We start from the raw sequence: 24,260 nt of genomic DNA on the forward strand, positions 1-24,260 counted from the left end.
CCCTCATTGCATCCCTCCAGAAGAAAGCAGCAGTTAAGAACTTAGGTTTGGGGGACCTGATTTCAAACCTATATTCAAACCTTAGGTCTACCACTTGCTGCTTGCCTCACCTAAAGCAAGTTACTAAAGTTCTTGGTGTATCAGTCTCTGCATCTATAAAGAAGTAACAATAATATCTAACAGATAGGGTTGTTGTGATGATTAAATAAATCACTGCATGTAAAGAACTTAGAACAGTGCCTGACATATAAGTAAGTGTTCAATAATTACCATTATTACAGTTCTGCTTCCAGCACACACACTCTCTAGCAGTATGTTAACATCGGTTTCACTGCATTAATCACTGCTAATTTGAAAGACAAAAAATGGCATCTCATCTTAGTTTGTACTTCTTTGAAAACTATGGAGGATGGCCATGAGCTGACAACCATCTGATCTTTGACAAACCTGACAAAAACAAGAAATGGAGAAAGGATTCCCTATTTAATAAATGGTGCTGGGAAAACTGGCTAGCCCTATGTAGAAAGCTGAAACTGGATCCCTTCCTTACACCTTACACAAAAATCAATTCAGGATGGATTAAAGACTTAAATGTTAGACCTAAAACCATAAAAACCTTAGAAGAAAACCTAGGCGATACCATTCAGGACATAGGCATGGGCAAGGATTTCATGTCTAAAATACCAAAAGCAATCGCAACAAAAGTCAAAATTGACAAATGGGATCTAATTAAACTAAAGAGCTTCTGCACAGCAAAAGAAACTACCATCAGAGTGAACAGGCAACCTACAGAATGGGAGAAAATTTTTGTAATCTACTCATCTGACAAAGGGCTAATATCCAGAATCTACAAAGAACTAAAACAAATTTACAAGACAAAAACAACCCCATCAAAAAATGGGCAAAGGATATGAACAGACACTTCGCAAAAGAAGACATTTATGCAGCTAACAGACACATGAAAAAATGCTCATCATCACTGGCCATCAGAGAAATGCAAATCAAAACCACAATGAGATACCATCTCACACCAGTTAGAATGGCGATCATTAAAAAGTCAGGAAACAACAGGTGCTGGAGAGGATGTGGAGAAATGGGAACACTTTTACACTGTTGGTGGGACTGTAAACTAGTTCAACCATTGTGGAAGACAGTGTGACAATTCCTCAAGGATCTAGAACTAGAAATACCATTTGACCCAGCCATCCCATTACTGGGCATATACCCAAAGGATTATAAATCATGCTGCTATAAAGACACATGCACACGTATGTTTACTGTGGCACTATTCACAATAGCAAAGACTCGGAACCAACTCAAATGTCCATCAATGATAGACTGGATTAAGAAAATGTGACACATATACACCATGGAATACCATGCAGCCATAAAAAAGGATGAGTTCATGTCCTTTGTAGGGACATGGATGAAGCTGGAAACCATCATTCTCAGCAAACTATCACAAGGACAAAAAGCCAAATACCGCATGTTCTCACTCATAGGTAGGAATTGAACAATGAGAACACTTGGACACAGGAAGGGGAACATCACACCAGGGCCTGCTGTGGAGTGGGGGGAGAGGGGAGGGATAGCATTAGGAGATATACCTAATGTAAATGATGAATTAACGGGTGCAGCACACCAACACAGCACATGTACACATATGTAACGAACCTGCACATTGTGCACATGTACCCTAGAACTTAAAGTATAATTTAAAAATAAATAAAATTTTAAAATAAAATTAAAAAACAGAAGAGGGTAATACAGCCATTAGGTTGCATTTGAAATAAAATTTTATATCATACATTTACCTAATAATTAAAATAACAGATACCTACTCCAAAAAGAACTTCTACCACTCTAATGTTTGTCTTGATGGTAGTGTAACTGTGTATGTGTTGCTACACATTCGATCCTCTGTATTATGCTCCTTACCTGACTTGTCTTAGAGTCAATAAATTCTACCTTTTCTTTTTTTTTTTTTTTTGAGACGGAGTCTGGCTCTGTTGCCCAGGCTGGAGTGCAGTGGCCGGATCTCAGCTCACTGCAAGCCCCGCCTCCCAGGTTCACGCCATTCTCCTGCCTCAGCCTCCCAAGTAGCTGGGAGTACAGGCGCCCGCCACCTCGCCCGGCTAATTTTTTTTTGTATTTTTTTAGTAGAGACGGGGTTTCACCGTGTTAGCCAGGATGGTCTCGATCTCCTGACCTCGTGATCCACCCGTCTCGGCCTCCCAAAGTGCTGGGATTACAGGCTTGAGCCACCGCGCCCGGCCCAAATTCTACCTTTTCTTTAACATACTGGGTTCTCTATTTCTACTCTCATGTACTGGTACAGTCCCAGCAATATTCACTAGGAATTTTAAAAAAAAGGGAAGTTTGCTAACATGTCTGAACACCTACTATATGCCAGTCACTGTGCTAAAAATGTATGTCACCTAAGTTAATATATTCAGACAGGTGAAGTAACTTACTTACCCAAGCTCATTCAACTATTAAAAAGCAGATCCAGATTTTCAACCCAGGAATGTTTGATTTAAATAGCCATAATCTTCTACTATATCACACTACCAGTTTTAAATTGACAGTACTCAACTCTTCACATTTATGATCCAGACCGTAAATGTGTTAAAGCAGAATGAAGAGGTTTAGAGAATGAAGCAATTAGTACCTGTGACTTCCTATTTTTAATCAATTAAACTTCCTGATGTGAAAAGCACCATCTTACTGAGAGGTGAGGCCAGCTGGACTTCCTGGGTCAAGTGGGGACTTAGGGAACTTTCCTGTCTTACAAGAGGATTGTAAAACGTACCAATCAGCGCTCTGTAAAACGCACCAATCAGCAGGATTCTAAAAGTAGCCAATCGTGGGGAGGATTGAAAAAAGGGCACTCTGATAGGACAGAAACAGAACATGGGAGGGAACAATAAAGGAATAAAAGCTGGCCACCCCAGCAAGCAGCGGCAACCCACCCGGGTCCCCTTACAAGCTGTGGCAGCTTTGTCCTTTCGCTGTTCACAATAAACCTTGCTACCACTCACTCTTTGGGTCCGTGCCATCTTTAAGAGCTGTAACACTCACCAGGAAGGTTTGCAGCTTTATTCTTGAAGTGAGTGAGACCACGAATCCACTGGCAGAAACCAACTCCGGACACATTACCCTTGTTCCTTCCATTTGATCTATGGATATTATCCCTAATACATTCATATTCTATATCTATTACTTACGGTATTGGCCTGGCTACAGCTGAGGTCTCAAAATTATATTGAGACGTTTTTTCCTTCCAGTAAGAATTGAGCTTCTGGGCAAGGGCGTTTATTGTTAACCTGAAAGAAAATGCAAGAAGTATGTCAAAGTTTAGCACTTGTTGAACAATTCTTTGATCTTTGAAAAGTTCCCATTTAACAGACGTCAATAATTTAGAGTATCTGGCATACTTTCGAACATCTACACTTTAAGAAACCAAGATGGGAATCCATTGCCTTTGCAAGCTATGTGTCAAGATGACAAAGTCATAACACTGAACAGTCACTTTGGTTGAAAAGGTGAAATGGTCACAAGTGCTAAAAAGTAGAGTTCTACAAATTTTCAGGGCTTGTTGAATCATGGAGTGTGTGGGTAACCTGACATTAGAGACTATGACTGCAGAGACAGAATAGAGCTAAATATTAATAAGTTGATGGGGAGTTATTTGATTGTCAGATGACTACAGGTAGATAATTCAGAACAAGGTAAAAATCAGAGGATCAAATACTGTACCCTATCTATTATAAATCAATCAAATATTAACTCTAGTATGTCTATATAGTCCTTCTTCATCCAAATGCTGATCATAGTAGCATTATGGTGCCCATGAACAAGCACTCCAACATTCTACTACACAGCCGTTACTGGAGGCTATATCTGAGTTCCAGCCCTTGGTCTTTCTCTTTTATTTTTCTCCCCAAAGGAACAACAGAAGACTCAGGGTCAACAAAAAATGTAATTTGTAAAAATCAAAACCTGAATTTTACTTTTAAAAACTTCCAACTTTCGAATTGCTAATTCCTATTTAATTCCATAACCTGAGATTACAACTTAATGTAGAGCTATACACAACTGGAAAACTGTACACTTAGAATTCAGAATTATTTTAAATATCTTGGCCCCCCGGATCATTCCCCAAGGTTTTTGCAGAGCTCTTCTCTTGTTAAGAGAAACTCTTATCTCCAACCTTACTCATATTAAATTAGATTCTCACTACACAGAAAAGATTAATGTAATCATATATGACCTCCCCTATAAACTCTTACTCCCCTTCAACCTATTAATGTTCCTACTCTATGTCTGTATCCTTCCCTCAAGTCACAGATGAAGAACTATTCCTCATTTCCTCTTAAAAATCTACTTAAAATCTACTTTAAAAAGAAGTAGATTAGATGGGCTTATGGGAAGATGGCAGAATAAGAAGCATGTGGAAGCTGTCTCCTTACATATACAACAACTGCAGTAGCAAAAGCTGCATGATGTAACTATTTTGAAACTCTGCAGTCTATTGGAAAGTTTGCAACTTCCAGGGGAAAGCTTGGATGGTAAATTGTGGTTAATTTTGGTCAATTTCAGTTCTTAGCTCAGTAATAGCTACCCATTCCCCACTCCCAGCCCTATAGAAGCAACCCTGCATGTGTTCTAAGAGCAACTTGTAGGAGCCAGTGTGGGCAAAAAGGACACTGTCCTCCAAATATTGCAAATCTATCCCCTGATCACTGCTCGCTGCTTTTGATCACAGATGTGAAAACAAAAAGCAAGAGACCATTGTTGTTGAACCTCCCCCATTGTTTCAACCCTCTCCTCTTCCAGTTGAAGTGACATCCAGAGGATTCAAAGTCCTGGCATCTTTTTTTCCTCCTCTATTTCTCTATTTTCCCCTTTCGTGAGCCAGACATAAAGACAAGGACATTCAAAAGCAATTCCACATATGGGGAAAATTAGAAAGCCACTGTGAATGCCCAGAAAAAAATGCAAGCTGAAAAAAGAAGTGAAAAGACCTTAAACTTACTTCTCAGGTTATTCCTTGGCACGGAGAAAGCCTACAACAATAACAACAACAACAACAATAACAACAAACAGCAAACCATAGGAAAGGAGAATTTTATTTCCAGAGTTACCACATTATTAGATTCAAATGTTCAGTTTGCAACAAAAAGTTACAAGGCATACAAACAAACAAGACAGGGTGGCCCATTCAAAGGAAAAAAAAGAAATCACCCCTGAAAAAGAACTGATAGATCAACTCGACAAAGATTTTAAAATGGTCTTAAAGATACTCAAAAACTATATGAAGATGAGCAGAAAGTCAAGAAAACAATGCATAAGCAAAATAGAAAATCAACAAAGAGGTAACAAACCTAAAAAGAAATCCAAAAGAAAGTCTGAAGCTGAAAAGTCTAAAAACTGAAATAAAAAATCCACTGCAGGAATTCAAAGGCAGATCTGATCAGACAGAAAAAAGAATCAGTGAACTTGAAGATAAAAACTGTAAATTATCAAGTATTAAGAGCAAAAAGAACAAAGATTGAAGAAAAGTGAACAAAAACTAAGGGACCCATAGGACATCATAACTGGTCCAACATATGCATTAGCAGAGTCCCAGAAAGAGAAGAGAGAAAGGAACAGAAAGAATATTTGAATAAATAATTGCCAAAAACTTCCCAAATTTGATGAAAGACACGAATATAAACATCCAACCTTAACTGCAAGTAGGATGAACTCGGAGAGACTCAGACCCAGACACATTGTAATCAAACCATGAAAGTCAAAGACAGAGAATCTTAAAAACACCAAGAGAGAAACAACATATTACATTCAAGGAATCCTTAAAGTTTGTAACTCCACTTTTTATTTTCTATATAATGTAAGAGAATACATTTAAAAGAAAAAAATGGGCCAGGTGCAGTGGCTCATGCCTGTAATCCCAGCTATGTGGGAGGCTGAGGCAGGAGAATAGCGTGAACCAGGAAGGGGAGGTTGTAGTGAGCCAAGATGGCACCACTGCACTCCAGCCCAGGCAACAAGAGCAAAACTACATCTCAAAAAAAAAAAAAAAGAAAAGAAAAGATAAAAGTTACAAGTCTGCAAGCCAGTATTATTGTAACTTTGGTTTGTAACTCCACATTTTGTTTTCTACATAATTTAAAAGGCTAATGCATTACAAATTATTTGTTTATGATTTTGGACACACAATGTACAAAGATGTAATTCTGTGATATCAACAACTGAAAGGAATGGTGATGCAGCTGTTAAAGGAGCAGAACTTTTGTAAGGAATTGAAGTTAAGGTGGTATAAATCCAAATTAGAGTGTCATAACTTAAAGATATTAAATGTAATTCCCATGATAACCACAAAGAAAACAGCTATAGAATATACACAAAAGGAAATGAGAAAGGAATTTAAATGTTTCACTATATATAAAAAAAATCACCTAAACACAAAAGATGGCAATGTAGGAAATGAGGGGCAAAGAAAGCTACAACGGACACAGAAAACAAACAACAAAATGACAGAAGTAAGTCTCTCCTCATCAGTAATTATTTTAAATGTAAATGGATTAAATCCAGATTCACAAAGATATGATATAATGAAAAAGAATATAGCAGATGGTATCTGGAAGTGGGGTACTACTATAACAAATACCTAAAAACATGGAAGTGGCTTTAGAATTGGTAATTGGCAGAGGCTGCAACAATTTTGAGAAGTTTGACAGAAAAAACCTACATTGCCTTCAATGTAGTAGAAATATAGATGTTAATACATGCTTTCACTAGTGAGGGCTCAGAAAGAAGTGAAAAGTATGGCAGAGAAAACACAAATTACCTTAGAAAATACCCAAATCATTGTAAACAGACTATTGGTAGAAATATGGATGTTAAAGGCATTGCTAGTGAAGGCTCAGAAGGAAGTGACGAACATGTTATTGGAAAACTTGAGAGAAGATGATCCTTGTTACACAGTGGCAGAAAGTTTAGCAGAACTGTCCTACAGTTATGCGGAAAACACAACTTATAAATGATGAAACTGGAAATTTAGCTGAGGAGATCTTCAGGAAAAGTGTTAAAGGTATGGCCTGATGTCTTCTTGCTGCTTATGTAAAATGCAAGAGGAAAGAGACAAATTGAAGAATGAACTGTTAAACAAAAAGAAACCAGGACTTGATGACTTGGGAAATTCTCAGCCCATTCACATTGCAAAATATGCTAAAATTTAGAGATTCACTGTCAGGAAAATATGCTCTAGAGAAAAAGTTGAGGCTGGGCCTGGACAATCTTTTGTTAATATCTCAGAAAATCAAAAGGTCAGAGCATTCAGTCACACAAAATACTCTTTGAAAAGATAAAGTGAGTGTTTCCAAGATGGCTGAACAGTAACAGCCCCAGTCTACAGCTCCCAGCGAGATTGACGCAGCAGACGGGTGATTTCTGCATTTCCAACTGAGGTAACTGGTTCATCTCATTGGGACTGGTTGGAGAGTGGGTGCAGCCCATGGAGGGAGAGCCAAAGCAGGGTGGTGCATCGCCTCACCGGGAAACACAAGAGGTCGGGGGATTTTCCTTTCCCAGCCAAGGGAAGCTGTGAGTGACTGTACCTGGAGGAGCAGTACACTGGTGCCCAAATACTGCACTTTTCCCATGGTCTCTGCAACCGGCAGACCAGGAGAAACCCCCCTGTGACTGGCTTGGTGGGTGCCACACCCACAGCGCCTTGCTCGCTGCTAGTGCAGCAGTCTGAAATCGACCTGGAACATGGGACCTTGGCAGGGGGAGGGGCATTGCCATTGCTGAGGCTTGAGAAGGCGGTTCTATGTTCACAGTGTACACAAAGCGGCAGGGAAGCTCGAACTGGGCGGAGCCCACCACAGCTCAGCAAGGCCTACTGCCTCTCTAGATTCCACCTCTGGGGGCAGGGCATATCTGAACAAAAGGCAGCAGACAGCTTCTGCAGACTTAAAAGTCCCTGCCTGCCAGCTCTGAAGAGAGCAGTGGTTCTTTCAGCACAGTGTTCAAGCTCCGATAACGGACAGACTGCCTCCTCAAGTGAGTCCCTGACCCCCGTGTAGCCTGACTGGGAGACACCTTCCAGTAAGGGCCAACAGACACCTCAAACAGGCGGGTGCCCCTCTGGGACAAAGCTTCCAGAGGAAGGATCAGGCAGCAATATTTGTTGTTCTGCAGCCTCCGCTTGTGATACCCAGGCAAACAGCATCTGGAGTGGACCTCCAGCAAACTCCAACAGACCTGCAGCTGAGAGGCCTGTCTGTTAGAAGGAAAACTAACAAACAGAAAGGAATAGCATCAACATCAGCAAAAAGGACATCCAAACCAAAACCCCATCCATAGGTCCCCAACATCAAAGACCAAAGGTAGATAAAACCACAATGATGGGGAGAAACCAGAGCAGAAAGGCTGAAAATTCCAAAAACCAGAACACCTCTTCTCCTCCAAAGGAACACAACTCCTCGCCAGCAAGGGAACACAACTGGATGGAGAATGAGTTTGACGACTTGACAGAAGTAGGCTTCAGAAGGTGGGTAATAACAAACTACTCTGAGCTAAAGGAAAATGTTCTAACCCATCCCAAGGAAGCTAAAAATCTAGAAAAAAGGTTAGACGAATGGCTAATTAGAATAACCAGTGTAGAGAAGAGCTTTAATGACCTGAAAGAGCTGAAAACCACAGTATGAGAACTTCGTGAAGCATACACAAGCTTCAATAGCCAATTCGATGAAGCGGAAGAAAGGAATCAATGACTGAAGATTAAATTAATGAAATAAAGCAAGAAGACAAGATTAGAGAAAAAAGAGTGAAAAGAAATGAACAAAGCCTCTAAAAAATATGGGACTATGTGAAAAGACCAAATCCACATTTGACTGGTGATCCTGAAAGTGACAGGAAAATGGAACCAAGTTGGAAAACACTCTTCAGGATATTATCCAGGAGAACTTCCTCAACCTAGAAAGACAGGCCAACATTCAAATTCAGGAAATACAGAGAACACCACAAAGATACTCCTCGAGAAGAGCAATCCCAAGACACATAATTGTCAGTTTCACCAAGGATTAAATGAAGAAAAAACTGTTAAGGGCAGCCAGAGAGAAAGGGCGGGTTACCCACAAACGGAAGCCCATCAGACTAACAGTGGATCTCTCTGCAGAAACCCTACAAGCCAGAATAGAGTAGGGGCCAATATTCAACATTCTTAAAGAAAAGAATTTTCAAATAAGAATTTCATATACAGTCAAACTAAGCTTCATACGTGAAGGAGAAATAAAATCCTTAACAGACAAGTAAATGCTGAGAGATTACGTCACCACCAGGCCTGCCTTACAAGAGCTCCTGAAGATAGCACTAAACATAGATAGGAACAACTGGTACCAGTCACTGCAAAAACATGCCAAATTGTACAGACCATCGACACTATGAAGAAACTGCACGAATTAATAGGCGAAATAATCAGCTAGCATCATAATGACAGGATCGAATCCACACATAACAATATTACCCTTAAATATAAATGGGCTAAATGCCCAAATTAAAAGATACAGACTGGCAAACTGGATAAACAGTCAAGACCCATCGGTGTGTTGTATTCAGGAGACCCATATCACACGCAAAGACACACATAGGCTCAAAATAAAGGCATGGAGGAAGATCTACCGCAGAAATGGAAAGCAAAAAAAAGCAGGGGTTGCAATTCTACTCTCTGATAAAACAGACTTTAAACCAACAAAGATCAAGAGAGACAAAAAAGGCCATTACATAACGGTAAAGGGATCAATTCAACAAGAAGAGCTAACTATCCTAAATATATATGTACCCAATATAAGAACACCCAGATTCATAAAGCAAGTTCTTGGAAACCTACAAAGAGACTTAGACTCCCACACAATAATAAAGGGAGACTTTAACACCCCACTGTCAACATTAGACAGATCAATGAGACAGAAAATTAACAAGGATATACAGGACTTGAACTCAGCTCTGGACCAATTAGACCTAATAGACCCCCAAATCAACAGAATATACATTCTTCTCAGTACCACACAGCACTTATTCTAAAATTGACCACATAATTGGAAGTAAAACACTCATCAAATGTAAAAGAACAGAAATCACAAAAAACTGTCTCTCAGACCACAGTGCAATCAAATTATAACTCAGGATTAATAATCTCACTGAAAATCACACAACTACATGGAAACTGAACAACCTGCTCCTGAATGACTACTGGGTAAATAACGAAATGAAGGCAGAAATAAAGATGGTCTTTGAAACTAATGAGAACAAAGACACAACATACCAGAATCTCTGGGACACGTTTAAAGCTGTGTGTACAGGGAAATTTATAGCACTAAATGCCCACAAGCAAAAGCAGGAGAGATCTAAAATCAACATCCTAACATTACAATTAAAAAAACTAGAGAAGCAAGAGCAAACACATTCAAAAGCTAGCAGAAGACAAGAAATAACTAACATCAGAGCAGAACTGAAGGAGATAGAGACACAAAAAACCCTTCAAAAATTCAATGAATCCAGAAGCTGATTTTTTGAAAAGATCAACCAAATAGACAGACTGCTAGCAAGATTAATAAAGAAGAAAAGAGAGAAGAATCAAATAGACACAATGAAAAATGATAAAGGGGATATCACCACCAATCCCACAGAAATACAAACTACCATCAGAGAATACTATAAACACTTCTAAGCAAATAAACTATAAAATCTAAAAGAAATGGATAAATTCCTGGACACATACACCCTCCTAAGTGTAAAGCAGGAAGAAATTGAATATCTGAATAGACCCATAACAGGCTCTGAAATTGAGGCAATAATTAATAGCCTACCAACCAAAAAAAGTCCAGGACCAGACGGATTCACAGATGAATTCTACCAGAGCTACAAAGAGGAGATGGCACCATTCCTTCTGAAACTATTCCAATCGATAGAAAAAGAGGGAATCCTCCCTAACTCATTTTATGAGGCCAGCATCATCCTGATACCAAAGTCTGGCAGAGACACAACAAAAAAAGAAAATTTTAGGCCAATATCCCTGATGAACATCAATGCGAAAATCCTCAATAACACTGGCAAACCGAATCCAGCAGCACATCAAAAAGCTTATCCTCTGCGATCAAGTTGGCTTCATCCCTGGGATGCAAGGCTGGTTCAACATATACAAATCAATAAACGTAATCCATCACATAAACAGAACCAATGACAAAAACCACATGATTATCTCAATAGATGCAGAAAAAGCCTTCAATGAAATTCAACAGCCTTTCACGCTAAAAACTCTCAATAAACTAGGTATCGATGGAACGTATCTCAACATTATAAGAGCTATTTATGACAAGCCCACAGCCAGTATCATACTGAATGGGCAAACACTGGAAGTATTCCCTTTGAAAACCGGCACAAGACAAGGATATCCTCTCTCTCCACTCTTATTCAACACAGTACTAGAAGTTCTGGCCAGGGCAATCAGGCAAGAGAAAGCAATAAACCGTATTCAAATAGGAAGAGAGAAAGTCAAATTGTCTCTGTTTGCAGAAGACATGACTGTATATTTAGAAAACCCCATCGTCTCAGCCCAAAATCTCCTTAAGCTGATAAGCAACTTCAGCAGTCTCAGGATACGAAATCAATGTGCAAAAATCACAAGCATTCCTATACACTAATAACAGACAAACAGCCAAATCATGAGTGAACTCCCCTTCACAATTGCTACTAAGAGAATAAAATACCTAGGAATATAACTTACAATGGATGTGAAGGAGCTCTTCAAGGAGAACTACAAACCACTGCTCAAGGAAATAAGAGAGGACACAAACAAATGGAAAAACATTCCATGCTCATGGATAGGAAGAATCAATATCGTGAAAATGGCCTTAGTGCCCAAAGTAATTTATAGATTCAATGCTATCTCCATCAAGTTACCACTGACTTTCGTCACAGAATTGGAAAAACCTACTTTAAACTTCATATGGAACCAAAAAGGAGCCCACATAGCCAAGACAATCCTGGGCAAGAAGAACAAAGCTGGAGGCATCACGCTACCTGACTTCAAACTTTACTACAAGGCTACAGTAACCAAAACAGCATGGTACTGGTACCAAAACAGATATATAGACTAATGGAACAGAACGGAGGCCTCAGAAATAATGCCACACATCTACCACCATCTGATCTTTAACACACCTGATACACACAAGCAATGGGGAAAATATTCCATATTTAATAAATGGTGTTAGGAAAACTGGCTAGCCATCTACAGAAAACTGAAACTGGACCCCTTCCTTACACCTTATAGAAAAATCAACTCAAAATGGATCAAAAACTTAAATGTAAAACCTAGGACCATAAAAATCCTAAAAGAAAACCTGGGCAATACCATTCAGGACACAGGCATGGGCAAAGACTTCATGTCTAAAACACCAAAAGTAGTGGTAACAAAAGCTAACATTGACAAATGGGATCTAATTAAACTAAAGAGCTTCTGCACAGCAAAAGAAACTACCATCAAAGTGAACAGGTAACCTACAGAATGGGAGAAAATTTTGTAAGCTATCCATCTGACAAAGGGCTAATATCCAGAATCTACAAAGAACTTGAACAAATTTACAAGGAAAAAAACCAACAACCCCATCAAAAAATGGGCAAAGGATATGAACAGACACTTCGCAAAAGAAGACATTTATGCAACCAACAGACATATGAAAAAAATGCTCATTATCACTGGTCATTAGAGAAATGCAAATCAAAACCACAATGAGGTACCATCTCACACCAGTTAGAATGGCAATCATTAAAAAGTCAGGAAATAACAGATGCTGGAGAGGTTGTGGAAAATAGGAACCCTTTGACACTGTTGGTGGGAGTGTAAACTAGTTCAACCATTGTGGAAGACAGTGTGACAATTCCTCAAGGATCTAGAACTAGAAATACCATTTGACCCAGCCATCCCATTACTGGGTATATACCCAAAAGATTATAAATCATGCTGCTATAGACACTTGCACACATTATGTTTATTGCGGCACTATTCACAATAGCAAAGACTTAGAACCAACTCAAATGTCCATCAATGATAGACTGGATTAAGAAAATGTGGCACATATACACCATGGAATACTAAGGAGTCATAAAAAAGGATGAGTTCATGTCCTTTGCAGGGACATGGATGAAGCTGGAAACCATCATTCTCAGCAAACTATAACAAGATCAGAAAACCAAACACCACATGTTCAGGTGGGAGTTGAACAACAAGAACACACGGACACAGGGAGGGGAACATCACAAACTGGGGCCTGTAGGGGGTGTGGGGTTAGGGCAGGGATAATATTAGGAGAAATACCTAATGTAGGTGATGGGTTGATGGGTGCAGCAAACCACCATGGCACATGTATACCTATGTAGCAAAACTGCACATTCTGCACATGTAACCCAGAATTTAAAGTATAATAATAAGAAGAAAGATAAAGCATATGACTCACAGATCTCCACAGCCATCTCAGCTGAAGCCAAAAAACAGGTATAGGATTCCCCAGGAAAGACCTGCCCAGAGCCTCTTGTTGGATGACATGAATATACATGACATACATGGGAGACTCACAAGATTCTTAAGAGTGGCATACTAGCATGACAGCTAGCTTGAGGCTGGGCGCGGTAGCTCGCACCTGAAATCCCAGCACTTTGGGAGGCTGAGGCAGGAGTTCAAGACCAGACTGACCAACATGGAGAAACCCCGTCTCTACTAAAAATACAAAATTAACTGGGCGTGGTGGTGCATGCCTGTAATCCCGGCTACTCTGGAGGCTGAGGCAGGACAATCGCTTGAACCCAGTACGGGGAGGTTGCAGTGGAGTGCCACTGCACTCCAGCCTGGGCAACAAGAGAAAAACTCCATCTCAAAAACAAATAAACAAACAAAACAAAACAAAAAGCTAGCTTGAATTGAAAGGGATGGAGAGAAGCCTGTTGGACCCTCAAAATTCTACAGTCAGGAAACAGGCTGATGAAACTACTCAGCTGCAAACACATGCTACCCTTCAGGAAAAAGGAAAGTCAACTTTGAGGGTGGAATCATAAGCCCAGAGAGCAAAGCCTCAAGACTAGAGGATGAAGGCCTTGAAATTTAATGGAATGTGCATGGCTAGATTTTTGAAAATGCCTGGGACCTGTGACCCCTTTTTTCCTTTTAGTTTCTCCCCCATTTGAAAAAGAATATATATAATTAGTATCCTATGCTTGTCCCACCACTGTATTTTAACAGCAAAATACAAAAAAAGAAAATACATATCCTCAGATGTAGAAGAGTTTTGCCCGAAGATGTACCATACTCAGAGTATCGCCCTTATGTGATTTAGATAATGAGATTTGAGACTTTTTAGTTGATGACATTTACATGAAATTTTTGACCCTGCATTGATGCTGTAATGGGTGGAGACTTTTGGAAACGTTGGGATGGGGTGAACATATTTTGCATATGAGATGTAAGTGGAATCTGAGAGAACAAAGGGAAGACTGTGATAAACATAATCTTTACACAGCAAGTGGAAATTTAGGTTACTCATCAAGTTGACCTTAAGACAGAAAGAATATCCTGAATTATCCAATGTAATCACAAGGGACCTTAGAAGTAGAAGAGTGCAGCAGAAGAGTCAGAATCAGAGAAGATGTGATGACAAAAGTAAGGTCATCAGAGTGATGCAAATATGAGGACTCAACCTGTCACTGCTAGCTTTGAAGGTGAAGGAAGAAGGCCAGGGGCAAGAAATGCTGGCAGCCTCTATAAGCTGGAAAAGACAGGAAACTGGATTCTTCCCTAGAGCCTCCAGAAAGGAATGCGGCCCTGCCAATACCTTGATTATAGCCCAGTAAGATCTGGGTAGGACATCTAACCTACAGCACGCTACTACAGTAAATTAGTATTGTTATCAGCCACTAAGTTATGTGGTAATTTGTTATGACAGCAATAGAAGACCATTTCTGTGGTTTATAGACAGAAGTTGAGTATCACTATATTTCCCTCAAAGATGTAAAATACCTCATGGCTCTCCTATGAATTCATTATGTGTAGCTTAGCATGTAATTTAGGAATGATGGTTCTAGGACAGGGGTCAGCAAACTGGAGCCAAATCCAGCCCACTGCCTGTTTTTGTAAACAAAATTATATTAGACATAGCCATGCCGATTCCTTTACTTATTGTCTATGGCTGCTTTCATACTACAGCAAAATTGAGTAGTTGTGACCCCTTCCAGCCCTTTTCAGAAAAAGTTTGCCAACTGCTCCTCTAGGGTATGGCTCTACTCTACCCATTTAACTTGATTTGCCTTCACTCTAGTTATATCCCATTCTCTCTCCTCCCCATATTCTTACCAATTCTGAGTTCCTGTCAGTACCTTAGCTCATGCTACAATTCCATCTTAGAATTCCCTTTCCTCTCTTCCATGTCTTGTAACATGTGAGGCACATCTCAAGTCATACTTTCTACCCAAAACCTTCCCCATCTCCTCTATCAAGGCATTTTCCCCATAACATGCTACTTAGGCTTTGATTGATCAAAGAGCTTTTTTATTGCTCACCAAATTACTTCATATATGTTACAATCTGTTTATACAAATGTCTGTAAGCTCCACAACTGTTAAAAGTGATATTACAGATGATTTATTTGTAGACATTCCAGCAGCATAATGGCTGGTATCTCTTTTATCATTTGCAGGTTTTGATATCTATAATACTCATAGGATGAGTTTGTTATAGCAGACAACCTTCTCTAATCCCTCTCTTAAATTCCTGTTTTTTTAATTTAAATACCTTTTCATTTTATATAAAATAAATTGAATAAAAAAGGGCAAAGGTGCCAGAATTGGCACAAGAGTTATGCAAATTTGTTATTCTCAAAAGACTATACGCAGAATAGTATACTAGTTCTCTGTTTTTAATAAAGTGTGTAGCAGATGTTATGCTAAGTCAGAAATCCTGTGTGTTCAACTGAATAAATCTACTGTCTACAGACTATCTCTATCTGATCCACTGCAATCACCTCATTATACCAAAACTAGACATCAAAAGCCAAAGGTCTAATGCCTGTAAAATTTTAAAGGTAGATTTGGGGGGTTGGTGGCAAAGATGATATAGAAAGATGTTAAATAATTTTTAATATCTAACATTTGAATTTCACAAATCTTAATTATTTAGGTAGTCATCAGCAATTCACTATTCTTTTCATTCAACTGAAACATAAAAACTTGACTCGGATACTTTTGTCAAACTAATGTCATTCCTAAGCTTTCACTCCTAAGAGTCAAGTCCTGGCCAAAGATTTCCATTATGGGCCAGATTTATATTTAAATGACCATTTTACTTAGACTGAGGGCAGGTAGTTGTCATAACCACTGAGTAGCCCAAGTGACCATGAACCAATTACCCTGAAATTAATTTTGAGTTGCCATTCAAATAGTTATCTCTCTCAAACAATAAACCTAAAATTCTTGCGGTTCCAGACAAATTAAGATACAAGACTTGACTTCATTACAGTCTGGGCACAAAACAAAAGAGATTTCGGAAATTTCTTTTCTCCCACTCTAAGAAAAAATATTTGCTACTGAGACTTCAAGGAAAATGACAGCAAATGTCCTCATGCCTTCTTTCTCCAGACTCCCAGAATGCCCCTTATCCTTTTTTGCGCTTACAGATACTTCCCTCTGCTTAGAATGTCCTTCCTCTACTGTATACCTAGAAAACTTTTCCTTCATGTTTAATCTCAAATATAATCTGCTTTGTAAAGCCTTCCCTGACACCCTTAAGCATATTTAAAGTTCTCCCTGCTTTGCCCATATCCCCTATTAAACAATTATAAGTATTTAAGTTTCTTATTTGCATACATATTTGTTTATAGGTGTCGAAGAGTCTTATTTTTCATCCTTAGTACCTGGCACATAGAAGCTGTCTCATAATACTTAACGAATAAAACTCATTTCCCTCTCGACATTTTTAAAACAAACTATTCTAACCTGGCTTTAAAAACTCCTTTCTTTCTCTTCTAAAAATATCCCTACTGGTCCAGCCATAATGTCGAGTTCCTTTCAGAATCTTACCTGTTTGCTTGCCCTATTAAATCTAGATGCTTTAAAGAAAGCACATCCTTCCTGCTGTTCCACCACTTTGCTCTAAATCTGTTCACTGGCTTCAAGAAAAATTTTTGGAACAAATTTCAATCTGCTTTTTTTTACCCAATGTATTCCATAACTTCAGATCCATTCATCTGTTTCCATTAAGATCAATTCCAAAGCTTTTCATTTCCCCAGAAATCTTTTACCAAATTACTCCTATGCTCTTTGCATAATTTCTAAAGGTAAGGTTTATCTCAACAAGAGTCCATATATCATTCAGCAAACTTTAATTTAAAATGAAATCATTTTATCTCTAATCTTGGAAAACAAATTTGAAGTAATTCTCAGTTAACTCATTTAGCAGGTTTTTAGAGATGGTTTTAGAGGCTTTGGAGAATAGAATCACATCTGAACAAACTAACGGAAGCACCTCAGGTTGGGAGTGACTCACCGGTACTCCTTGGTATACTCAAAGTCTTGTTTGTTGTAGGCAGGTTTTAGGAAATTGCACTCAATGACTCCAATTACTCCTACACCTTCTCCACGAGTTGGCTTAGAAGAAAATATTAATTTCAACACTTACATTACTGTTGGCTGCCTGCAGGCATTTCCTTTTGATTCCAAACAATAATAGAAAGGTTACATAACGTTCATGAGCAAGAAAAGACCATCAAGATCTAGAGAAACACTTAGAATGTACATCAACAGACTGCAAGCATTAAACTGAACTAGAAATTCTGACAAATTCTAGGGCAGAGATTTTCAAATTATGATCCATAGATCACTAGGAGTCTTCTGCAATTAGTAGCCATCTCTACTTCACCCACACTACCTCAACTTTTATCTGCTTTATATTCCAGGACTACCATAAGACTGCATTTGAATAAAGAATTACCGTGCTAAAAAACCAAGGTTATATACTACTGTTCTAAGGAACTGAAACAAATATTCACCTGAAAACAATTTTAGGGGTGCTATGTGATCCTATATTAAAATAAACAATTTTCCCACATACACAGGCCACCAAACAACTACTAAAGAGAGTCACACAGCAATTACTAATTACAAGTTGATGCAAGAGTTTCATAGATTTAAATCATATTCTAATTCTTTAACGGAAGAAACCGAGTAAAGGTGTAATTAGACTGGCACACAAACATGAGTTGTCTAAAGGTACTATAACAAGGAAAAACAAAATAGGCTGAAAATGAGTTATCCTGGGCTTTATATAACTGTCTTACTATGATGAAGCAGTTCATCATTTTTGTGCTTTAGCAATCTTATCTGTAAAACAGGAATAAAAGGGATACTTGTAGACATTGCTACTTTAAATAATCATTAAGACATTAAAGATGATGGTAAAATTTGTATAAAGTGGTTTTAAAAATATTTTCACATAATTCATCCCATTTACATCTCTCAACCCTGTAAGCTGCGAGGTAGGCAAAGCAGGTATGTTTATTATTGTTGTTTCCACTTTATAGGTCAGGAAATTGATCCTCAGATAAATTAAACAATTTATCCAATGTTACACAGCTTGTAAATGGAAAATTCAGGACCCAAATCCTGGTCTTCAACCACCATATTTTATATGCCTTTCACTACGCCTTATTGTCTTCCCAAGAAAATGGAAAGAGTTACCTAAAACACAAATAAGCTGAGACACATGGTAAACTTGCTGGTATTCTCATTCTGCCTCTTAGTAACAGCTACTTAGAAAATGTATTCAGTAAAGTTGTTGGGTTGATTAACATCTGAAGAATGAGAGGTAGAAAGAGTTTTTCAACACAAGACAGCTCACTGGTAACACAATTCCAGGATCAGAATTCAAAAAGCATCATAAGATGGGAGTAAAAGCCATTAATGAGCCTATCCCCTTTGCAAATTTTAAATTCTCTTCCTACTCTTTTCAGCCTCCTATGACAAAGAAATATTAACCACTCACCTTCACCTGGCACCCCACCTTCTCAAAGGATTTTATGAGTCGGTTGTTATGATACATCATTATTCCAAACTGGTTACTATTCTTGCAAGAGAACCCAAAGGTGATTCTCACCTGCTTATTCTGAGAAGAACATTGTTAAGGAGACAAACATACCAGGGACTTCAATGATAAATTTTGCACCATATTATAGAAAAAACATCAAATACCAAGGGACATAAATTGGTACAACCTTTTGAGAGGGCATTTAAACACCTGTTGCAATTGCTTTGAGAATATTCTTAATATTCGACCAAGTAATTATCTTTTAAAGAATTTATCCCACAGAAACAGTCAGGGAGGCCCATAAAGGTTTAGGAATTACAGAGATTTTTCAATTTGTTATAAAAGCAGAAAAACAGAAATAATTTAAATGTTCAACAATAAAGAAATGATTAAATAAATGTTGATACAGCTACATGCAGCTCTTTTAAAATTATGCCCTTGAAATATGTGAGAATATCAGGAAATGCTCAGATTATAAAAACATCACACACACACGCACACACACCACACACACACCACACACATGCATAGAAAGACTGTAAGAAAAGATACCTAAATACCATCAGTGATTATAAAATTGACAAATAATCACAAAACATTTTTTAGCCCTTGCTAGTTGCTCAATTTGCTGCTAGGGCTCATAGGTTCTGATAAGAGCTGTAAACGGGCCAATACGAATCTGTAAAATTATATCCAATAAAGTAAATCTTCTTACTATACCAAACACAATGAAAGCAAAAGCAAAGGTAAAGAACAATGAATAGTCCTGTAGTGATACATCTCATGGGAAGAAGTTAACAAGCTTGGATAAATGAAATGAAGACAACTGATTATTACAAGTAAAATATGAATAATGATGAGTTTTTAACACGTCCTACTTAATTTAAAAACCGAGGTAAGTAAGTGAGAAAGATAAAGGGGAGACAGAGAAACTGAGATTTTCATTAAAACAAATTCTAAGAAACCTTCATGTCTAAATGAGTCAAATGAAAATTTATTTTTGTCACTTATTCAAAAAATGATCTCCATGCCCCCTTTAAAAGACAAGCTACTTGCATCAAAACCCTATAACAAATGGGTCACATATGACACAAAGACATGACTCAAGTGGGTGCATAACACAGTAATGTTTGGCTCAGAATATATAATGTTCTGGACTCTAGCAGTTCACATAAAACCTTAAATAAGACCTATTCTAATGCAAAAACAAAACAAGACAAAACTCCTGCAAGCAAACAAACCAAAATCCTATGCCATAAAATTAACTTTGTAAAGATAAAGATTGTCAAATTTTTCTTTCTGTTGTGCACTTTTAAAATTCCAAATTATGGAGTGAGGGTACACTGGGGTAGGAGACTTGCCAAATTAGTGCAAGGAGACAGAACAAAGATGAAAGAAGTGGACTTTGATAATTGAGAAGTAAGTAAGTTAGTATCAATGATCTTGTTCCTCAGTGACCTTGGGGGAAATTTTATTAGGACTTTCATTTTACCCATGCCTAAAGTAAATCTGTTTAGTCCAAACTATAATATTGGAAGGTAATTTGGTTTAATGAGAAGGGAGTCTGAGAAGAGCTGAGGTAACATATAGAATGCATGCATAAAAGTTTCCCGGATAGAAACCCACAAAAGAAAAAAGCTAGAGACAGGTATGTGTTATATCCTAAAACAGTAGTTGGAAAGCACTTCTTTAGACTGGCTCTGTTAAACCTATGGTACTAATATCCTAGTCTACATATGGTGAGATTATAACTAATTCACCTATAGAAGCAAACAATGCTAGCTCTGGCTTTATTAAATTGATTTGTTTAGTGCTTTAAGAAAACATTCCTAGTAGCCAAGATATGTGTTTCCAAAAAGGAGAAAAAAGAGACCAACAATTTCTCATTTTTGGTCAGGGAAGGACAAAGCATGCTACATAATGCCTTTGATAAAGCAAATAGAGTGTGAGCATGTTTCTCAGGCCAAGAGTTGTGCTTAGTTACTAGAAAATAAATTAAAAGGACAATTTTTCATAACCTTGCAAGTTTTCAGCCTTTCAAAAACATTTTCTGCCCCAAAAGCCATCAACGAAGTTGTACCTAATATCCACAGTTTATCTTAAGATTTTTTTCTAGTCTCTGAAATCCATTCTCGATGCAATGCGGGGGAGAGGTAGAAGTAAAAAGCAATGGCTCCTCTGAGTGGCTACCATTATGAGAAGTACCAGGAATTTATGTCAAACCCTAAGAAGATTTATTTCACTCTAGAAAATCAACTTTTAATTTCCACTTTCCTAACTTCAATCAATGTAAGTCTGGACCTGTTACAATAAAAAATTGCAGTGTATCTACAAGATTAAGAAGTTCTAGTCAGTATTTTGCTTATTTCAGTAAATTTAATATATATCAAAATCCCAGTACAAACCAAATGATGTGTATTATTCCTTACAGTAGAGATTCTCAAACCTGGCTGCTCAATAGAATCAGCTGAGGATTTTAAAATAATAAATATTTCTTATTTTTTTAAAAAAAGGTTTCAGACACTACTGAACCAGAATCTCCAGTCTCAAGATTCTATTATTTCAACAGTTTCCAGGTGATTTCTGATAAAAATGGTACATAGATTGGCATTTAAGAAAGACTTCCTCAGAGTACACTATAATAGAATGTGTACTATGACATATGTTTTTGAATTGGAAAAGTTTTTGTTTTTCTGTGTCAACCTGAAAACTTAATCCTGAAATAAAGAGGTCAACTTCATGTAGTGGTATAGTTGTAAGGATACTGTGAAGGTAGGTTTATATGTATCATATTCTACATTGGCCAGGCTCTTGGCAATCATCTGGGTAGTCACCTTCTTTTGACGCAGAAAAATTTTCATCCGTGGCTTCATGTATAGAATACCACAAAATGCCTGTGGAATAGAATGGTGAAGGGAAAGTTATGTGATATTGGCAATTCTGCTGACATCCCCATAAAACACTGCTATCACCTGATTCTATGCTGGGCAAAGATTTGGCTCCATTTCTATACCTTCTTACACTATGTAAACTACCACACTAAAGTACTGTTGACTATATTATCTAAACTGTCTCACCTGAGACAATAAAGGAATACTAGCACATGGCTGGAGGGTTGTCATCTTTGAATAACTAAAAGAAGATCTTGTTCTATAATATTTTCAGGTTATAGGAAATCTTACCTCTCATTGTTGAAAAACCATTCTTACTTACCCTTAAAGAATATTCTGTTTCTGGCAGCTCAGAGGTAATACCGCCAGTCATTTTTTCTTCTGTGTCAAAGTCTGATACCAGGATGTCATATTGATCTGTATCAAAGTCCAACTCAGATTTTCCATTTTTATTTCTGGGGAAAACAGACAAGTACCAATCTAACAAAAACTGGCTCCAAAGGACAAAAAATGCACTAGGAACCCAAAAGAAAAAAAACAATATGAGCCAAAACTCAGGTATCTGTTTCTTTCCCTGACTACCAGTGCAAAGGAACTACAAACCACTTGGGTGGAGGATCATATGATACTTAAGGGTATTCCCATTCTAAACAAATCTACTTTTTCATAGAGGTGATGATGCCACATTCCTAAGAAAAAAAGAACGTGGAATGTCTATGATCTGATAAATCAAATGGATGTCAGCTATCTTCAAAGTGGGATCTTAAAATAGACACAAGCTTTCTAGGTATTGTTAGTAAGTCACTCAACATCATTTTCCCCAACTGAATGAACAGATGAATCAAAACCCACTTCTACCAACTTCAAACAAAAAAGATACTAACATCTCCCCAGATCTAATCCTATTTCTTAAAAGGAAAAAAGATTGTTATAAAAGCAGCATATATTTACTAGTCCTCTAGGATACCATTTATAGAATTATCATTTAAACATAATGGTACTAACATTCCTTTCATAAGGAACTTTCTTCTTCCCATAATCTTTTTGGGCCACTTGGTTTTGATCCATTCCAAGACCCTGAGCTATATGACTAACCACTGCCAGGGAAAAAAGGTTAAGACCCATCTTAATCCTTGAAAAAAACTCAAATGACAGGTTTTAGAGAAAACATATATATCAGAACAGTAGTTCCCAAAATTTATTCTGTGCAACAGTAATCTCATAAGATACTCTTAAAAAGTACATAAAATAAAATACATAAAATACATAAAAGTTCTAAGATCAAATAAAATTGAGAAATAATTCTTAGCCCTCAGAGTCACCTTGAGCTCTAGTGATAACTCTGCTTCATACTTCAGGCTCTGTAAGCTCAGAGCTGCTGTGTTGAAATTGTAGCTCCTTTTATAGGGCTGCACCAGAGCCATTATGGTCTGTCTGCATCATGTCCATGTCAATGTATGATAGCATATTATGGATTTTCCAGGATAATTCTGCTTCTCACTACTCCACCCGACCCCAAGGCATATGCCCTGAGGAGATGCTCTGTCTTCCTTGTCCCTCACCTTCCCCATCTAAGGAAAAAAGGTCTGTAGAAACATTTTCGTTAGAGACAGGGTCTTGCTCTGTTGCCCAGGCTGGAGTGCAGTGGCATGATCATAGCTCACCATGGCCTCCAACTTCTGGGTTCAAGCAATTCTCCCATGTTGTTCTCCCAAAGGTCTGGGTTTAGAGGTGTGAGCCACCACCCAACCTAAAGAAACACTTTTTCAAAATTGATTGGGAAACGCTGCATAGTGTATAGCTCTTTTACATATTTTCAACATACATTAGTATATTAAAGTACTCCAGGACTCTCAGAAGTCCTACAATAAAGCAACACAGTAAACCTTAAGTCAGCTTTTCCCAAATTTATTTGACCATGTAATCCTTTATTTATACAGGTTGAGTATCCCTTAACTGAAATGTTTGGGACCAGAAGTGTTTTAGATCCTTTTGGATTTTGAAATATTTGCATTATACTTACTGGTTGAGCACTCCTAATCTAAAAATCCAAAATCCGAAATGTTCCAATGATCATTTCCTTTGAGTTGTCATGTCTGTGCTCAAAATGTTTTAGATTTTGCAGCATTTCAGATTTTAGATTTTTGGATTAGGGAAAGTCAACCTGTATAGCACCTAGTACCATATACATAACTGGGAAATGACATAAAAAGAAAAAGTTCTGTTTAAGATAT

General features: G+C 37.9%; 1 protein-coding gene across 2 annotated transcripts in view; it reads right to left on the reverse strand.

Annotated features, from left to right (window-relative positions):
- The window catches only part of MORC4 (MORC family CW-type zinc finger 4), a 60,587-nt gene that overhangs the window by 18,269 nt on the left and 18,058 nt on the right, over positions 1-24,260 (reverse strand). For both annotated transcript variants that reach the window (XM_077987633.1, NM_001266454.1), the window contains 5 exon segments: positions 22,349-22,481; positions 21,901-22,029; positions 19,094-19,213; positions 17,600-17,700; positions 3,228-3,326 (listed from right to left, as the gene is read on the reverse strand). In XM_077987633.1, the coding sequence (XP_077843759.1) occupies positions 3,228-3,326; positions 17,600-17,700; positions 19,094-19,213; positions 21,901-22,029; positions 22,349-22,481 (582 nt within the window).

Source organism: Macaca mulatta, chromosome X (assembly GCF_049350105.2).
Source record: "Macaca mulatta isolate MMU2019108-1 chromosome X, T2T-MMU8v2.0, whole genome shotgun sequence".
Lineage (NCBI taxonomy): Eukaryota > Metazoa > Chordata > Mammalia > Primates > Cercopithecidae > Macaca > Macaca mulatta.